Below are 19,263 nucleotides of genomic sequence, written 5' to 3'. Positions count from 1 at the left end.
GAGATTCTTTCCAAGTAGCGGGAAAGACTGCCATAGGCAACCTCATGACTGGCAAAGAGTGTGCTACAAAATCATCCTATATAAAGCAATAAGAGGGACCCCAATTACATATTTAGAACTCAAAGAGACAGCAAAATGCTGTACCGAAGTGAGTGATTATAAGAGTCAGCTACATAGAAACAGATCCTCAGAAGGTGAATTTTACTGTTTGGGGACTCTAAGACTTAGGATTCTTTTTCCTTACTTTCCCAAGTAATGCTATTCCTGCCGCATTTGAGAAATGTAAATGTAGAAGTTATCAGGCAGGTGACCTACAGCTTTTTGACTTCTTAGACAACGAAGAAGTCGGTTTACCCTGTTTCAATCTGGCACCCAAAAAAAGTCTTCTAACAGCAGAAACAAAGGAATTTCACACCAATTTACACAGAGAACATATTCCACTTGAGGAAGTCAGTCCTCTTAACAGGAAATAGTTTACTGTTCTGAATGGAAAACTCTAGAATTAACTAAAGCAACAGAGGCAGCCCAGACATGCAACAAGGAGATGTGAATATAAAAGTTGGGTTATGCTTTGGTTGTATTACCTCTTTGAGGACACAAATAGAGAAGTATCAATGGCTGTGTATAAGAACACAACTAATAAAAAGATGCACATTCCACTAGAAGTAACACTAAAAGATTAACATGGACTTTTCTCACTAACCTCAGACTCCCATGTTGATGAACTGCAGAACAGATGCGAGGAACATGCATATTTACTAATTATAGCAGTGAGGCATCTGGAAAAAAGTCTCACTCATTCCATAAAACACACTTTGACATCTTCAGTAAAAGACCCTGTAGGTGAAATATCACCTTACACTGCTGTCTGCTAACCATAGCTCTGTAGCTTCTCAGCAAGGAAGAAAACAATGCAGGCAAGAAAACACTCTGTTAAATCAACACACGCCAAGTCCAAAAGGAATAAATCACATAAGCTAGAAAAAGTTCTGAACATCAGTAGCACTATTTCAAGTAAAATGAACCACAGACATGGTATCCTGTCTCCACAAATGAGCCAAATGCTTTTCAGCCCTCATTACACTGCAAAGCAAAATCCTCTCAAACACACCTCAAACTCTATTGCAGGGCTCTGCCCTTAACTTCATTTGGCATACGTAGTTTTCCCAACCTTACAACAGAACTTTCAGAGGTACCACAGAATAAGAATTCCTTCTTTCAGTATTTCACCAAGGGAAGGCCTCCAGTTGGACCTGTCAGTTTTACTGCTCAAGAATATCAGAATAGGCTTCTCTCCATCAGTGTCACAAAAAATAAAGCAGGAATTAAGGAAGTATTTCTAGTCACATGATGTTCTTAGCATCGAAATAACACCACTGGAAAAAAAAATTGTTATCAACTGCTCTATAGGTTTTCACAACATCTTGATTGGCTATCGGTGCTGATTCCGAAATCCAAACTACTGCAGATAGGGGTAGGGGCTTCTCATGCATGCAGGCTTTTATTACTGTCCTTCAAAGTCATTCAGATTTTCAAAATATTCAGCTGCCATTTTGAAAATCTGCTCAGCTTGAGAGGCCTCTTTTCACGCTAAGACCTAAAAAGCCAAAGATGCTGAAGTTTGAGTTAACGCACTTGGCAAAAGGACCAGAAATGATACTGCCAAAGCCTGCCTGCCTTCTCTCTCTCTCTCCTCATCCCCCATCAAATGCCCACTGGTAGTGCCTTAGAGGATGCCAAACTGAGCACTTCATGTGGATTCCTTTTGTCAGGATGCAGAGAGACATTTTTCTCCTCATAATTCAGTTTCTGCTGTGCATTTCACAGCTGATGGAGTCTTAAGAGAATGGAACACAGAGTATTATTTTATAATACATTTAAGCTAACTGCCACCAAAAGGAAGAGTTCATTTCTGCCCCATCCCCAACCATGGCAATTGTTTGACTCTCAACTTAAACCAGTAAATAGAGCAAAGGTAGCAGAAATACATTCAATTCTTTGTGCCATGAGTGCTTTGACATAGTACTTGACACGAGGTCAAATGACTTCCATGGTCATCACAGGAAGAGTAACTGCAATATGGAAAACATTCTGGCATAATAGAGACAGCTGTAATTGAATAAAAACAATTTTAAAATGATCTAAAATATCATCTTTGCTATCAAATATTTTTAGACAGATAAAATACAAAATAATTAATTTCAATTAATTATTATTATGTATATAATATATCTAGGTAAGAAGCTAAGTGTGATTATTATCCTCAACTTCAGGGCAGCAACTGCTATTGAAATTAATCATCTTTTACAACAATGTATCTGATTTTGATTTGGAACTTTCTTTGATAAACTGCTGAAAGAACGGCTATTTCCTAAGCCAAATGGATCCAACTTTTAGTTCCTATGATTTACAGTGCTTCTGCACTAGATTTGAGTACCTGTTTGCCCTGATGCTATGTCAAGTTGTGCCACAGTTTTGTCTTCAAAATAGAAAACATACTTCAGAGGAGCCAAGTAAAAACTATCTTGCAACGATCCTCATAGTTTAAGGATTTCAGTTTCTCAACACTTATTGAGGAAAAGACAAGAGAACTAGGCAGAACTGGACTACATGCTACATTAAGAACAAACAGAAGAACGTTGTAAGATGTTTACTCTTAATAAAGATTTCTTTCCTCCCACACACTTTTCACTTGCCCTTTCAACTACTGCCCCACAGTAAGAACTGGTTGTGTGTCAAGACACTAAAGGATGTGCATTTGTCTTACACTCAGGACAGAGCTCTCCCTACTATAAGAATGAACTCTGTTCTCAGACCATAGATAATGGTATATTTAGCTGTTCTGAATATTGTTAATTTGAATCCAGTAACACAGCTTACTCTATATCCTTGAACTGCCTTATTTATTTACCTCTGTTGCTATCTTTGTGACATTTGAAAATTTCTTCAGTAATGATTTTATGTTTTCTTTAAGATCATTGTTAAAAGCGTTATATAGCTCATGGACAAAAGCCAATCCCTGAAGAACTACACCCGAAATGCAAATAATTTCTCATTTACAATTACATTGAAAAACATCAGTTAGCCAGTTTTAAATCCACTTAATGTGTGCCATATTGATTTTATATCATTCTAGTTTATTAATCAAAATATCTGGTGGCATAAAATCAAATGCTTTACAGAAAATCTAAATATATGGATTCACCACTATCACTTTTTAAGTTCTGTTGGAAATAATACTCCACAATATTTCAAATAGGGTTGAACTTCCACTTTTTTTTCTTCTTAAGTGAGGAGACTTGTTTTGCAATAAGACTGTAGGAACGCACAGTTTTCCCTCATCCTTTTTACTTAACACTGAGCAAAGCCATGTGTTTAAATGTAGAGAACTGCTGTTCTTCATAGCTTCACTTTCCCACATAATTGCCTGCTTTCACCCTCCTTTTCAAATTTGTTCTTCTTATACCACAAGGACGATTCAACAGGAATGTGATAACACAGATTCAAAAAACATCTGACTTATACAATTCGATAAACAAGCATCAACAAGTTTGTTTCAATACCTCTGCATGCTGGTCTTCCCCTGGAATGGTAGGCACAGATGGACATTTAAGCTTAGTTTGGGTAAAGCAGTTTCTCTGTTAAGAATCTTTTCTGCCAGTTTTTTCTTAGGAGTACAAAACAATGAAACCCTTGTATGTAACAATAAAAAAATAAAATCTGAAGAAGTCTTACGCTATCCCAGTAACTCCAGTCCTACTCTAATTTCAACTGATCTACTGGCTGCTACTAAATGTCTCTTCACACACATACACATTATTATTAATATATAAAGAACCAAAAAACCTAATTTGTGTTTGTAACCTAAGATTAATTAGCTATACTAAAGCATATATAAAAAAAAAACAACAACAACAAAGTCAACCAAAAAGAAACAAACAAAACCCAGAATAACTGCACAAAGAGCTCTTACCTGTGGATCTTTGAAATACATTTCATACAACTGAATGGTCCGCCGGCTTGCTTGACTCCCATGATATACAACCACATTCAACTCTGTCCAGGTGCGGAACTCCCTTTCCCAGTTGGGAATTGTGGACAATGGTGCAATAACCAAGAAAGGACCATGGATTCCTTTCAAATATATCTCATAGAGAAACGTAATGGACTGGATAGTCTTTCCCAACCCCATTTCATCTGCTAAAATGCAGTTTCGTCTGAAAATGATAACAAAACCAAGGTCTTACATCAAAACACAGACAAATCACTACATAATTAGCTAAAGTGAACAAAACATTTCTAAAATGATAAACTTACACTGAAAGCACACCACAATGTTTTTGGATACACATAAGTACTACAATCTGTGAAGCACTAAACAGGTACCTCCCAGGCTACAGAGAGACAGTGTGGATATACATGAACGCCACAGGAACCTATCCAAAATTCTTTGTGTTTTATGAAATGTTATGTTACATCCCCATAAGTAGTTTATATACAGTTGCTGCAGTAGAAAATGAAAGACATAAATAATTCTATATTCTCACTTTAGAAGGGTACTTTAAAAGGTTATAATTGCATATAAACTATAAAAGCTTTTCCAAAGGAAGATTCAGTAATAAGCAGTATTTTACGTACGTGTTGTACCAATTGAAAAGAAGCCAGTTTACTCCCTCCAACTGGTATTCCCTGAGTTTGTTATTGTTTTTATACTCCCTGGAACTCTCCGATTTCTTCCAGTCATCGGCAGGAGGTCGCTCCTGTTTCAAATACAGCAAATCCCATTAGTGGTTTCTGAAAGACCACATTACTTTACTATTTTCAAATAAAACCCTCTATATGCAGCCAATTCTTACCACACGCTCCATTTCTGGCTCTCTAGACATCAGTTTCTCAAATTCTTCAATCTTAGCTTGGTCGATGTCTTGCTTGAGCTCCCAAGTGCTGTCTTCATAAGGAAGTGAACACCACTTCACCAAATAATGCGTTACAGGCTTCAACAAGATAAAAAAAGATCAGATCACAATACAAAATAATAGAACTTTTTTTCTTTTTTTTTTCTTTTTTTTTTCTTTTTTTTTTTTTTTTTTTTTTTCCTTTAAATGAACAGGAGATCTGCAAGCTAGATAAAATTCAAAAAGCATTTCAGGACATAAATGTATGAACCAGCCCAAATGACAAGCAAACAACNTTAGCTTGGTCGATGTCTTGCTTGAGCTCCCAAGTGCTGTCTTCATAAGGAAGTGAACACCACTTCACCAAATAATGCGTTACAGGCTTCAACAACCTAAAATAAAATGAGACCACAATACAAGAAATTAGAAGTTTTTTTTTTTTTTTTTTTTTTTTTTTTTTTTTTTTTTTTTTTTCTTTTCCCCTTTAAATGAACAGGAGATCTGCAAGCTAGATAAAATTCAAAAAGCATTTCAGGACATAAATGTATGAACCAGCCCAAATGACAAGCAAACAACAGGTTGATACCTTGACAAGTTAACAAAGTCATATCAGAACGGAGGAAATTCAGGTTCACCACCAAAAGGAACGTAACACTTTCTTTGACATCATTTGCATTAAACCCATATTTTAAAGTAAAACAGTACTAGTTTTCCAACTGTTACACTCACAGATCAAGCAACCCAACAACCACCATTCATAGATCACCAGTATAAAGACACTGACTCTGTCAGTGACTCTGACTGCTTTATATTTTCTCAGGATCAAAAAGAAATCTCCTGGGAAAAAAAAGCCATATTGTTCTGCAGAACAGATCATATAAAGTAAGAAACAGTAAATTCAGAACCTCATCTGCGAAACAATGTCTAAACAATCATTGCATTGTTAATGTCCATTTTGGTAGGTCTGTTGCAATTTTCATTTCAGTTCTGTTTTGCTTGCATGGACATCATATTCCTAGCTACAAATCAGGGTTAGTTTGTTGGCTTTGTATTGTGTTGGGTAATTTTGCTCTATTTTTAAATATAAGTAACATAGAAGTTTGATTTCCCACTTAAACTCCTTTATTCTAGGGAAACTGCCACATTAGCCAATGCTTTTTCAAGTGCCTTCACATTTTCTGCAGAAATACAGAATGGTAGCTTCAAAACTGTTTATATATTCAAATTTATAAAGAATACACTCTAAGCACAACATCCAAATAGCCACAAATACACTAGAAGTTCTATTTACCTCTCCATTATCATCTGTGCTACGTGAAAAATCCAAGATTCGATCTATTTCCACATAATCTGGATTAAAAAGCTCATCATCAATCTGTTCAAGGAGAGAAGCAGAAAAATATATAAGATATCTTTATTAGTCCTTCCTGAGAGGAGAAATTATTATATATTTCACCAGGCAATAATATTTTGGGTCACGGTGACACAGAATTTATATTTGGCAAACTTCAACATGTTAATTGAAATGCTACAATTCAGCAAGATCATTCCCCATGAGGGAATCAGACTTCTCAGACTTTGTTAACTGGGCCTCTTAATTACTGTGTGAAACCTTTTACTGTGAGAGAATGTTTAAGAATATTTTAAATGAAGTGTGAAATTACAATTCACTAATGAGCAATCGAAAAGGCTTATGGCATGCAATGCATTTAGCATTCTTGAAAACTACAGCTCGCAATAAAGAAATGAGAGCCTTGTACAATAAGTGCCTTTGGATTATTTTAACTACAGGAATTGTCTAAGTGCTTTATAACGTTCCAAAATCATTTCAAAAACAGAAAAAGCACTTCATGTGTGCACATATTGTCCAAAAAATCACATTTTGTTATATTCTCTCTTATCCCACCAGAACTTAAGGAGTTCACTATAGTACAGAAGTGCTATGGTTCATTCCACACTTTTAAGATCCCCTCCAATGGAAAAAACAGACAACAGAGGTAAAAACCATGCTTATTTTCATAGTTAGGAAAAAAAAAAACACACACACACACACAAAAAAGCCCACAAAAAAACCAAAACCCAAACAAAGCAGATTCCAAGTACTTAGAATAATCTGTGACACACTTGGAAACATTTAAAACAAAAACAGTTTACAAAGAAGCAATTGCGGGCTCCTACACTTAAAAAAGATGTTAAGTCTCACAATTATGTTGCTCAATATATTGTATTGACATTTTTCGTTTGTTTGTTTTTTTAAATTTTCATGTATTTACTGACTTCTTAAAATATATATCAGGAATCTTGAGAGTCTATTTAATCCAGTTCCTCAGGTATTAGCGTTATACAATGCTTTTAATTCCTCACAGTTGCCACCACATTTTATAATAATCTCAAAGCATTCTTTGGATGTTCTGACAGCGCTGAGAGTTGCCCTCTATTCTGCCCTAAAAGCATATTGCATCAATTCCTCCTCCCGTAAATTCCTTCAAACTTTATAAGAATATATCAACCAGGCACACAATCAGAAACCTGCAGTGACTTTATGAAAGGTTTCCATTTCCAACAGATTTTGTTCAACTTGAACTACACAGTAACAGTAAATACAAATAAATAAACAGGGTACCATATAAACCTGTTTTTCCCTTAAAAAGAAAAAAAAACACAAAAAACACAACAGTGTTTCACTGAAAGATAAGCTTTCAGAAACAAATCAGCAGATTTGGTTGTTTATTGACAGGACCTCTACCACATTATTGCTTGCGGCTCTAAGTGAAATTAAATTGATGATAAAAAGCTTAGAATCCCTAGTGAGCAGCAGTTCGTAACAGAGAAAAATGTGATGCATTTTTCTGGCATATTCAGCTCCTGACAAGAAAGACCTTGTACTGATTCAGTGAGAGACAAGCTTACGTGACGAACAACTAAGTGTTCACTTTAAGCAACAAATATATGGTAAAAAGTATCAAGTCAGAATGGATCACTTGAATTTCATACACTTGCAAGACTTGGATCACTCGTGGGTGTATCTCATATCAGAAGAAATGCTGATATATTACAGTCATCAAGTCTTCTGCTCATATAAAGAAAAATAATTCATTAGAATATTCCTTAATCATCTAAAGGAAATAAAAAATCATCATACTTCTGAAAGGAATTTGTTCTGGCCCTGCTTTGCCTTAAACCGCTTAATCTTCTGCTGAATTCTCTTGTCTTTGTCCAGCTCTTCCACAGATGCCCACTGACAATGAAGGTAAGAACTAGAAGACAAAACAGAAAATCTTAACTCACAGCTGCATTTTATTGCATGCTCCAACGTATCCTACCAGTGCAACTAAACTTTCCAGCACAATGCCATGCTATACTTGGAAAACAGAACACTATCAACTCCCCCATACAAGACACAAACAAATCTCCTTTACTGGAAGTAACTTTACTTACTAATGGAGTAACTGATCAGTAAAACAACTCCTTCTCAAATAAAGCATATGTACATAACACATGTATTTAGTGTTTCGCAGTAAGATGACGTTTATGGGGCATAATCAAATATAATTACTGCAAAATGTTTTAATATCATACAATAGAAAATAGTGGGATATTTAAGTTAATGAGAATATGTAACATTTTCAAATGCTAACATGCTGTACACTACATTTTTGGGAACAGTGCTATAATTGGAAACTGCACGCTGGTCACTGAAGTTTCAGCATTTATAAAACAGAAAAAGCCTTGTAAGCGCAGTTCTGTAATATTCCATCTTTAAGAACACACACAGTTTCAACTAAGAAACAGCATATCTCCTAAAACAATCAGTCCCACGTCATACTTTTAGCTGTGTAACTTTTGACAGACTAAGAAGTGTAAGACAATATAAAAAAATCTGCCAAAGTAATAGCACTAACCAAAGCATAGTCAGACTATTAAATATCATGCAATAATCAATATAGTGCAAAGGGTGCAAAGGTGGTAGCATATTTAAAGTGAAGTCAACTATCTGCAACTAGCTGCAAGAAACTCAGTTCAAGTGAATTTCTGTCCTCCGGGCCAAAAAGTTGGTAAAATTAAACAAGATAAGCTATTTTTCTTGAAGAAAAATGAACTTATCCAGTTGTGAAATATTTTATATTAAATACTGATGGCACTGTGGTTTCAGAACGCAGAAGTAAAACACTGTGCTCTTCTCATTCCTACCACACCTGTGTAATGGAGGGGCAGCTACCTTCTGGAATTCTGGAAACCATCTCATCGTTATCATAGCAAGTCATTTTGTTGAACACAAATCTTGTTTTTGAGGCAATGTTATGGGTTATTTTTGATTAGTCTGCAGGCACATTAGAAGATTAAAACACTATGGTTGCAGTTAGATCTATAGAGATAAGTGTGTGTGCTCATGAATTTGCGTGTATAATTGGGCCTTAAATTAAAGTTTAATAGCAGAGCAATTTGACCTATGTATTTCATTTTGGAGAGAATACAAATTAAGGAGACATTATCAGGCCCTGCTACCACCAAGACAAAGTACTTCCTCATTTAGTTGCCACTGGTCTGGGTTAAACATTAGTAATATTTAAAGTTGATTTAAAGTTGAATAGTATTGTAGACAAATGCTATAATGTAACCATTACGTGAGATTAAGTGAACTTAAAAGATATGAACCAAACCGGTAACGGGTTACTTACAAGTTTTTGTACTTTACATAGAATTCCTCTATTTCTACCTCCTCTCCATTCTCCACCTATAAGAAAGGCATCATTGAAATATGAATTGAAAGACTGAGCAAGCTGATTTATTTACCAGCAACAGAAATGCAGAATATGGCGCCTATGTACAGAGCAGCAGGGACGAGCAGAGGGGCAGGAAGGTGTAGGTGGGGGGAGGACACGGGTAAGGAGTTTCCTCCAGCAGCTTACCCAAGTACATACTGCAGTGCTTACTACAACTTCCAAGACATGAATCACTTGAACTCCTCCCTAACCACCTGCAGCTTCATTCACAACCTCACCCCAAATCTGGCTTTCTGCCAAACCCACAGCGTTAAGTAGAAGCCAAGTGTACCATTTTCTCAGGCAGCAGCCAATTAGCAACTGCACTCCTGAATGCCATATGTATTATTTTTGGCTGGCTCATGGCAACTCTACATTGTGGGTTTTGTAATGTTTTAAAAAAGAGTTTTAAAAGGGGTTTATTCCTCCATATAGTTAATAACTCCAAACAAGAAGCCATATAAAACTAAACCTTATACCACTGCTAGAATTTTAGTGCATCGGTGTTCATGGCTTTAGTTTTACTCAATGGTGCAATTAAATTCACTCAGGCAAGATGTCTCACATACAGAGCAGCCAAATTAAATTAACACCCAAAAACTACATTTAAAGCAAGGTTAAAGTTGTGATATAAACCAGAAAAACCAAGGGCATTCAGCGCTAAGGGTTCAGACTACCTTTAACTCATCCCTAGTGCCAAAGTATTGCATAACATATGGCATGTAATTCAACAAAGTATTACTCCTGAACCTTGCCATAGGACAAACTAAGGACAGTGCACCAGGCACACGTTTAGAATTCAGTTTATGTCACAACATTAACGGTATGTTTGCTAACGAACTTTGGAACCGTTTTAAAGCAAAGAGGGTTTTCTGTTTTATATGCTTCATCAGGGACAACAGCACCGGCAACAGCAACACCTGCAATACTGTATGTAGCACAAACAAGATGAAAACATTGACCCCCTGTTTAAATCAACATCTTCCATTTTATTTATATATATTTATATTGATTAAAAAAATAAAAATTAAAAATAAATTTTTAAAAAGTGAAAAGGTTACTCTAAAGATAGAGAATAAATTAGAATCTTTCAGCATCTTTCCCAAAAGAAAGTTAATAGGTAGATATTACTTCCACAGCAGCACAGCTGAAAGGCAACACTAGTAGCTGCACCAAATTCTGTTCTAAAGAAAAATTTAAATAATTCCTAGTCTCTGGAAGGCCGATGGTATCCCGAGGTGCATTAAAATGAGAATGACCAGCAGGGTCAAGGGAGGTTATCCTCCCCTTCTACTCTGCCCTGGTGGGGCCACATTTAGACTACTGTGTCCAGTTCTGGGCTCTCCAGTTCAAAGACAACAGGAAATCCCCCAGAAGGAGTCTGACCAAGGACCACAGAGATGATGCAGGGTCTGAAGTATCTCACTTATGAAGAAAGGCTGAATAATCTGGGTCTGTTCAGCCTGGTGAAAGGGAAACTGAGAGGGGATCTGATAAATCTTTATAAATATTTAAAGGGAGGTGGGAGGCAAATGGATGAGGCCAGGCTCCTCTGGTTTGTACATAGTGATAGAATGAGGAGTAATGGCCTTAAACTTTAACACTGGAGCGGGTTGCCCAGAGAGGTTGTGGACTCTCCTGTGAAGATACTCAAGACCTGTTTGGATGCTGACCTGTACGACCTATTGTAGGGTATCTGATTTAGCAGGTGGGTAGAACTCAGTCTCCTGAGGTCCCTTCCAACCACTGCAATTTTGTGATTCTGTAAGTAATCATCTTCAAGGCTATCAAGGGACCTTATCGTTTTAAGGTTTATGTCTGGTACAGTTTGCTTACATTCCTCTCTAAGAGACCGTGGACAGAGTAGGTCTCTCTGGAAAAAATGGAAAATGACAAACTATTCCTGGAGCTACTTCTTGATGTTCTTGAACCCTCTGCTGAAGAAGATAAACTATTCTTTAACCCTAAAAAAATCAGGGAGGAGCCTTTCAGTCACTTACAAAGAAATTGGCAGAAGAAGGAATCTGAAGACCATAACCTTTAAAAATAAACAAATGAGAGTATACCTGACAAAGATATTCACAATTTGAGGTCAAAAGGGAATAATATACATATATTTAGAGACCCCACTGTTAGAACTCTGTTCACTTACTGAAGCAAAATTATTCTTTAAGAAGTTTTCTCTAATCTTAAGAATCTACCTTTTTATTTTTTAAGCACACTGTGGCCAAGTCCTTTTGATTAGTTTTAAATCAAAAACTTTGAGATGTATCAGTCTTATAAAGACAATGTGGTTAAACACCTTCTTATAGAGACTTTGTATTAATCAATTTAACTCCTTTTTGCAGCATTTCAGCCAAGTATACTTTCTGTCACCTGCCAATGTCAGAACAATAATTCATGAAGAAAATCTTGATAAATCCTATACATCTCTTAAGTAGAATGTATTACTGTGTTGTTTAATAGGCAGTAATATAGACCACTTATTATACGTTTTATGAGTGTGCATCAGAGATTCAACTAAAATATTTCAGGAAGAAAAAAAAAGAAATTCTGGTACTCATGTTTCTGGCGAAAATAAATAAATAAATAAATTCAAGTCAAGTTACGATTCCAGCACTCACATAGAGTGTATTTGTACATCAGATAAGGACAAATGATGTAGAAGCTTATGTGCTCTGTGTTACCATCCAGCCCCCAGCACACATGCCTACATTAACCAGAGGGTGGTGATGCCCTGGAACAGACTGCCCAAGGAGGGTGTGGATGCCCCATCCCTGGAGGCATTCAAGACCAGGCTGCATGTAGCTCTAGGTAGCCTGGTCTGGTCATTGGTGACCCTGCACATAGCAGGAGGGTTGAAGAAATAAATGATTACTTCCTTAAAGCAAATACAATTTTGCACTGCTTTTGCCACAGAAGTGATACAGTAATACCTCCTAGAACAAAAGTTATTTAAGCAAAGTGCTGAAGTGTAGAGATAAGTCAGAGCTTTAAAAATAAAAACTAACAGGAAGATCACCTGCTAGAAAAATTTCAAACAGCTGGCTGGATTTTAATCTAACCAGTTTGTGGAATAGATGTAAGCAGTTGTACACAGTTCTCCAAGATATAATTCTTGTTGGGCATTGGTAGGCAGAAAGAGAAGTTCAGATATGCAATACATAGAGTGCTCTGCAGACTCCACAGAACTTCCCTGATACACGTGATTGTGCTAAATAGCATCTTTAGTTCAATCCAGGCTTTTTCAAAGTTAAGTATAAGGAATGAAAAGGGAGCTGAAGTTGGTTAAGAAATGAATTACAGAAATGAAAGACGCGAACATACAAACTGTAGGCATCGGGACAGTGAGGGTTTAAAAAGAGAACATGTAATTAGCACTTTCAGCAAGGGTATTAACCAGAAATAAAAATTCCATGTTAAAAACAACAGGGAAAAACACTGTCTGTTGTACTTGAAATGTTCACACCTGTAGTTCTGTATCTGATCCAAAACTAGACTAAGGCTGTATTTCAGAAAAACCAGCATAATGTTAGGAATACTGTTTCAAAAGTGTACTCATTACCTAATGTCCTTTACTCAAACTAAACATCTTCATAACAACCTAATTCACTGAAAGGTTTCCCAGTGAAGCCTTTGCTCATGTTTATTTTATATGCAGGTCCTGATTGCAGCAATTTTACTTTGATTAGTAATCTAACAACCAGTGTTTTGATGACGTTAGTAAGAGTGTAAAAGACCTTTAATAAAAGCACAGTTGGATACTTCAGATGTTAAATATTAACATCCTGAAATCCATTTTTGGGGGATAGAGAGGAGCATTGGGAGGAAGAGCAGGAAACAAGAGACACCCCTCCAACCTGCAAATACAATCCATAAAAAACATTAAAGAGCAGGCTCAAAATAGAGCTTGCCTCCAGCAGAGCTTGCAATCAAAGACACGTAGGCAGCAGACCAACCACTTCCCACAAACTGCAGTAAAATACACACTCCCCATGAGTAATCACACCTTTATTTGCAGGAGAGAAGAAGAAGAGAAGAAGAGTTGGTGAAAAACAGCTTCAAATGTAAAGACATTTATGAATAGATCACTTTCTCCTCTCCTCTCTGGTAGACCATCAGGACAACTAATTATTAGGTTTATACTACAAGAAGTAGTATTTGTTCTCAGATAAAAGCTACAGCTTTAGACTTAAATAAAAGAACACCACAGTAACCCTAGAGATCTTGTACCATATAAACTGGAGAATCAAACTCAACCAAAGCTAGTCATGACATTGCATGGATTTAGGTTTACAAAGCTGTTAATGATGTTATGCCAGTAGCAGTAAAATAAAAACAAACCAAAACAAAAACCCACAGCAAACAAATCCATGGGTAAGCACAACTTTCTTCATTAGATATGAAAAATTAACTCTTTGAGGGAAATATTTCTGCTCAACTAAGTTCAAAGTGAGTTTTGTGCCTATGTTAAATAAGACAGGCTTTTCTAACTGTAAGATGAGTGAGAGAATTACACAAAAGAGTGTTTAAAATATAATGCCCTTTTAGGATAAAGTTCTCGTTAGCTTCCTACTCAAAGTATAATAGTTTGGAAGTGCGAGGGCCAATCAAGTTCTAAAGAATATTAAGGGAAACTGCAACAAAATATGAGCATAGCTGGCAACAGGGAAGAACTAAAAGAGAACCACACTTCACCAAGCAGAATGCTTTTTTCACTATCTCAGCATAGCAACAAGAAGCTCTCTGACCACCTCTATATATAACTTCCTGGATCACAAGTAAACGTGTATGGGCTGCTAAGAACACCCACTGTCACAAGATGTAAAAATTATGGGCAAGGATCTTTCTTTACTACAAATAAGGCAGAAACCTAGGATGTAGGAGAGGTCTCACTCCTCAAACCTCCCCTAAAACATCACTCTGAAGCAAAAGACACCACAAATATATTTGCAAAATTCTCATTTGAAGAAATGCAAGAAAAGACCTGAGCACTAAACAAACAGCATGTTTTGTACGTTCCTATACAAAAGAAAGTTTCATGTTCTCTAAAGACATTCTTAGGGAAGCTCCTATATTCAGCAAAATATTTTTCAATTAAAAACATCCAAGCATTTTTTTGAGAACTTAATAGGGGTCTTAACAGAAACATGCTTGGCTTGTTTAAAAATACGGAGGGAAGAAGTTTCGTTTTTACCTTTTTCTTGACTGAGCGGCTACTCATGATTTTCTCCACAACAGGACCTTCAGCATCAGCCGATTCCTGCACCACAAATATAACACAAGAGTTATGGCTGTGCAAATAGTAATTTTATTTCTTTCTTCATTAGAAAGCTTCAAATATTTTTTTCCTAGTAAGAGTTTAATACAAAAGATGTTTTTTTTCCCCCTCAGCATGAGAACTGACCAGATTCAAATGTATATAATGCCATAATAAAAAATTGAAAGATACTTGTTTAAACACATTTTTAAGAGCTAATGGAACTCCAGCTTTCCTACAAAGTCTGACAGTACACACACAGATGAGTTCACCTCTCCTAAAATTATACATGCTTTCAGCAACGTACAATCGAGACATTAGAAAACATTCAAGAACTCTGGTTGGCTCTGTAAACATCCACATGATAGCTATCAAAATTACATGTGATTCCCCATATTACAACGGCAGGCAAACATAGAAAATTCCCCTTCTGATAAAACACAATTAACAATGGAGAACACATACAGTATTTCATAAGGCTTAACAAATTGCCGGATGAAATACCAAAGAACACGTCTACATTTTCCAATAGGTTATCAGTTAGTTAAGAGAAGTAGTACTCTGAAAAAGCACTACAAAACAATGAGATTGTTACAACAGTCATTCCTACATTATTACCCCTCATCTTATTCAAACTATTTTATCCGTCATTTACATTGCACAGAGAATAAAGTGTACCCTGCTGGGTACTACAAGGCAGTAATTTCATAAAGGGGTTCTTATGGTGCCTAGCAGCAGGGGACAAGCTTGAGTGGTTTATTAAAGTCACAGAAGCCAGATCACTGAATTCAGAGAAGTAAATCCCGACTCCTAGCAGTCAAGTTTAGGTTTCCCTTAGGTAGAAGCCACTAATTTCAAAGAACTGTGTCAAAATACATATCATCAGCTTGTAAACAAAGTCATGAATTAATATTTTCTTTAAGAAGGTAAAAAGCTAATTCCTTCTGGCACACTGTGCCAATGAGGGTTTAATATCACTGAGCAAAAAGGCCCATATTTGAACTTTGAATTTTGCTGTTGCATCCACCTTTCCATTCCATTCAAATCTGACCTGTTGCTCTGACTGAGAAGTGTTTGAAGGAGAGTCTCTTCCAGCAGCATCAGCATCATCCGCCTCCTCATCTGAAATCTTGAACTCCAGGTCTTCTGTGTAACGCTTCCTCTTCACCTGCCTGCTGGAGCGTCTCTTCTAAACAGAAAATTAAAGTAAAAACTGTATCTCAGAGCAATTCAAAAATCAGAAGCTGCCCCTCCCTCTCAACCCACGTGTACTAGGAACATTGATAGACAGCTGCTGTAAGAACCAAATACCACCTTTCCACAGCATGGCTATAATGCTGCTAAGCACAACACACTTTCATGGTCTTCCCATCTCTCCAGATTATCTTGTAAGAGAAATACAGCGAAACATGATTTCCTCACTCCACCGACACAACATTGTTCAGAAACGCATCCTGGAGCACAGCATAGGAAAAGACCCAAAACTTCAATAGAGAATGAAAAACCTGAACCATCCACAGACAAGAAACATAATTCCTGTGTCTCCCACACCCTCTACACCGGGGTGAGAGAAAATTTCAGAGAAGATGCAGAAAACAACCTGTAAAATACACAAGCACTCATTTGACAGAACTCGAAACATATCATTCAGTGTGAGTTATTTTCCACAACAATAAAATTCAAGTTCCCAGACATTCCGCATCACATAATACACTTCCAAAAGCTGACAGCATACGCTGTTGAAGGAAACTGTAAAGTCATCATTAAATGTCTCAATGGGCTCATGCAGATATTTATTTTTAAGATGCTGAATTTCAACTGACAAAACATATTTTTATGAGTTGATACATTGCTTATTTTTCTGTCTTTCTCAGCTCAACACACACTGTCTCTGGTACATGAAATAACTTACAGAGCTTGTTCAACAGATCTATAAACCCAAGTCTCTCAATGTGCATAAATGAAGTGTAAATTGTATTTTTAGACACTTTCTAAGCACAAACATCTGAGGCGCTTCACAAAATAGGAAATTGCCTTTAACTGCAATTGAAATTTTTCAGCAGTGCCACCCCTTCTAAACAACTCTGATGCTATTTAACATGTAGAGGCCACAGCTTATAGGAGTTCCCATGAAACTGTAACATAATATCAATATTGTTACAGCTGAAAATAGATGCTACTTGGCAAATATACACCCTCATTTCCATAATCACTGATGGGAAAATATCCATCTTCTTTTGGCTCAGTAGGTAAGCCTTACCACTATTCTTGGTGCCAAAAGTCTTATATTTCTCTAATGGAAAGGAAGCCTAAAACGTAATGGTAGACATCCCTCTGATGTTTATCAGCTTGGTTAACTTCCCATTTCTTCTGATATCCACAAGAGGCTTTGCAAATATTATGCATTGTCAGAAACTGTGCATACGTTTACTGGCATTAGATTATCCTTTACTCTTTAGTTAATCTATATGTGAGAAGGCTTGATAACACAATGCAAAAAAATCTGTACGATAACACAAAATTAAGTGTCTCTAAAGAGAGCAATGCATCATTTCCTGCATTACAAGACCTTTTTAGGTGAATCGGTACCATGGAGTTTTAGCCAACTGCATATGAATGTCAGCATAACGAGTTCATTAATCCTAGATGTCCCAGTATATACAGACACAGCCCTCTATATAAACCTTCCTTAAGTTTATATGAAGATGCATGGACTTGGCAAAATATGCAGTATGTGAAGAAAAAAAAGTATTAAGAAAGCAAAATTAACACAAATACATTAAATTTAAAAAGCATAAATTGTGTATGTGTTAGGATATCACTCTTTGCCAACATTCTTACCAGGCTAATTTGACTACTGATCACTGAGTTCAACAGCTCTGATAACCAGAAGCAAGATATGCGAGCTGACACACAATAGTCAAATGCAATAGACTTCAGTAATATCAGCATGACAATTTAGGAGTGTCATACTTCCTCCATCACAATTTGCTTATATCCTTTAATAAGGGAATGATTATTTCTAATGCCCGCTCTGAGCACTGCCAGCAGAAGGAAGCCAGGAGCTGGCCACTTTTTAATACGATAAGCAGCAGGACACACAATAATTCTCATATGCACTCACTCCTGTGCCAGATTTTCTTTATGTTAAAGGAAATTTAGAGATATATTAATAGGTGAGCAGTGCTGAAGAAAAACGAGCTGATAGCTGGCAGTTCTGAAGAAAGGCCTGTCATACATTAAAGTGGTACAGTTACAAGCCTCCGACATGCAAATTTCCCTCATCCTGCTCTGTCACGTTTTATGCTTGATTTCAGAAGGCTTCTAAAGCCGACGCCAAGAAGAAACAAGATGCTCATAAGAAAAACCTCATAATGCCACGTAGAGTTGAGTGATCAGAAAGTGAAGTGTCCTAACTGCAAGTAGTAATGGGAGGAAACATATGAAAGCTCAGCAGTGCCGTGCATACATCTAAGGATAACAAGACTGTAAAGCAAAATCATGAAGAACGACACTTGTTTCAGTAAAATATTCACCACAGCAACTTCCAGGTTTCACCTTCTTGGTATGTCATTCTAATCAACACACTTAATACTTACATATCTCCACTACACAGAGTGAGAGAACTATCATTTCATGCAACTCAATTGCCAAAGTCTAAGTTTGAACTTGAGAGATGTATTACCTGAACTCCTGCATCATCTTCATCTTCAGGATGAGGCGAAGGTGGTGGGGTTTTATCCAAATCTGAGTTTTCAGAACCTTCCTTTCCCTTGTTAACCTTTTTCTTCGCAGCACTAGTTTCTGAATCTGTTTTCTTGTTACTAGAACAAAGGTATTTTCAATCAATAGTTGTATTAAAAAGTAAGTTAAAAGCGCTTAACAGAACAGTTAATCAGTGAGATATTTATTTTCAGTGACTTTATTATTGTCAACTGCCGCCTTGCCTTATTAAAGTATTTAAATATAACTGTAAAACCCAATGATGCAGGGGCTACAGCTGTATTTTTCCCTCTCCTTAACAGCAGAATAAGGAATCGCCCTTCCTTCAGTATCTTAGCGACAATGTCTTCAACAAGAAACAAGAGATGAGAAGGTAAAGAAGGGTTGCTCTGTCGAAAACCTGCACCTTCTGAAAACAGCACTGACACACATGGATACAAACAGGGTTACACTTGCACTTTTTTTTGCTATTCCCCACATCAACTAGGCAAGCTGAGCCGGGGGAAGCGGTACCATCACTAATGGCAAGAATTCTGCACTTCAGCCTGTAGTTCCAAGCAGTGGAACAGCACATGAGATTTAGTGCCAACCCTCAAGGCGTGCATGAGGATGTGGGGCATGT

At 36.8% G+C, this 19,263-nt stretch overlaps 1 protein-coding gene across 1 annotated transcript in view; it reads right to left on the bottom strand.

Annotated features, from left to right (window-relative positions):
* The window catches only part of CHD7 (chromodomain helicase DNA binding protein 7), a 122,105-nt gene that overhangs the window by 30,090 nt on the left and 72,752 nt on the right, over positions 1-19,263 (bottom strand). The window contains exons 5-13 of the mRNA XM_032442738.1: positions 18,604-18,742; positions 15,970-16,107; positions 14,856-14,921; positions 9,575-9,630; positions 8,038-8,152; positions 6,187-6,270; positions 4,857-4,994; positions 4,639-4,760; positions 3,974-4,217 (exon numbers count right to left, since the gene is read on the bottom strand). Of these exons, the coding sequence (XP_032298629.1) occupies positions 3,974-4,217; positions 4,639-4,760; positions 4,857-4,994; positions 6,187-6,270; positions 8,038-8,152; positions 9,575-9,630; positions 14,856-14,921; positions 15,970-16,107; positions 18,604-18,742 (1,102 nt within the window). The remainder of the gene's footprint in view (positions 1-3,973; positions 4,218-4,638; positions 4,761-4,856; positions 4,995-6,186; positions 6,271-8,037; positions 8,153-9,574; positions 9,631-14,855; positions 14,922-15,969; positions 16,108-18,603; positions 18,743-19,263) is intronic.

This window comes from Coturnix japonica, chromosome 2 (genome assembly GCF_001577835.2).
Source record: "Coturnix japonica isolate 7356 chromosome 2, Coturnix japonica 2.1, whole genome shotgun sequence".
In the NCBI taxonomy this organism is placed as follows: Eukaryota; Metazoa; Chordata; class Aves; order Galliformes; family Phasianidae; genus Coturnix; species Coturnix japonica.
This window is presented reverse-complemented; position numbering and strand designations above follow the sequence as displayed.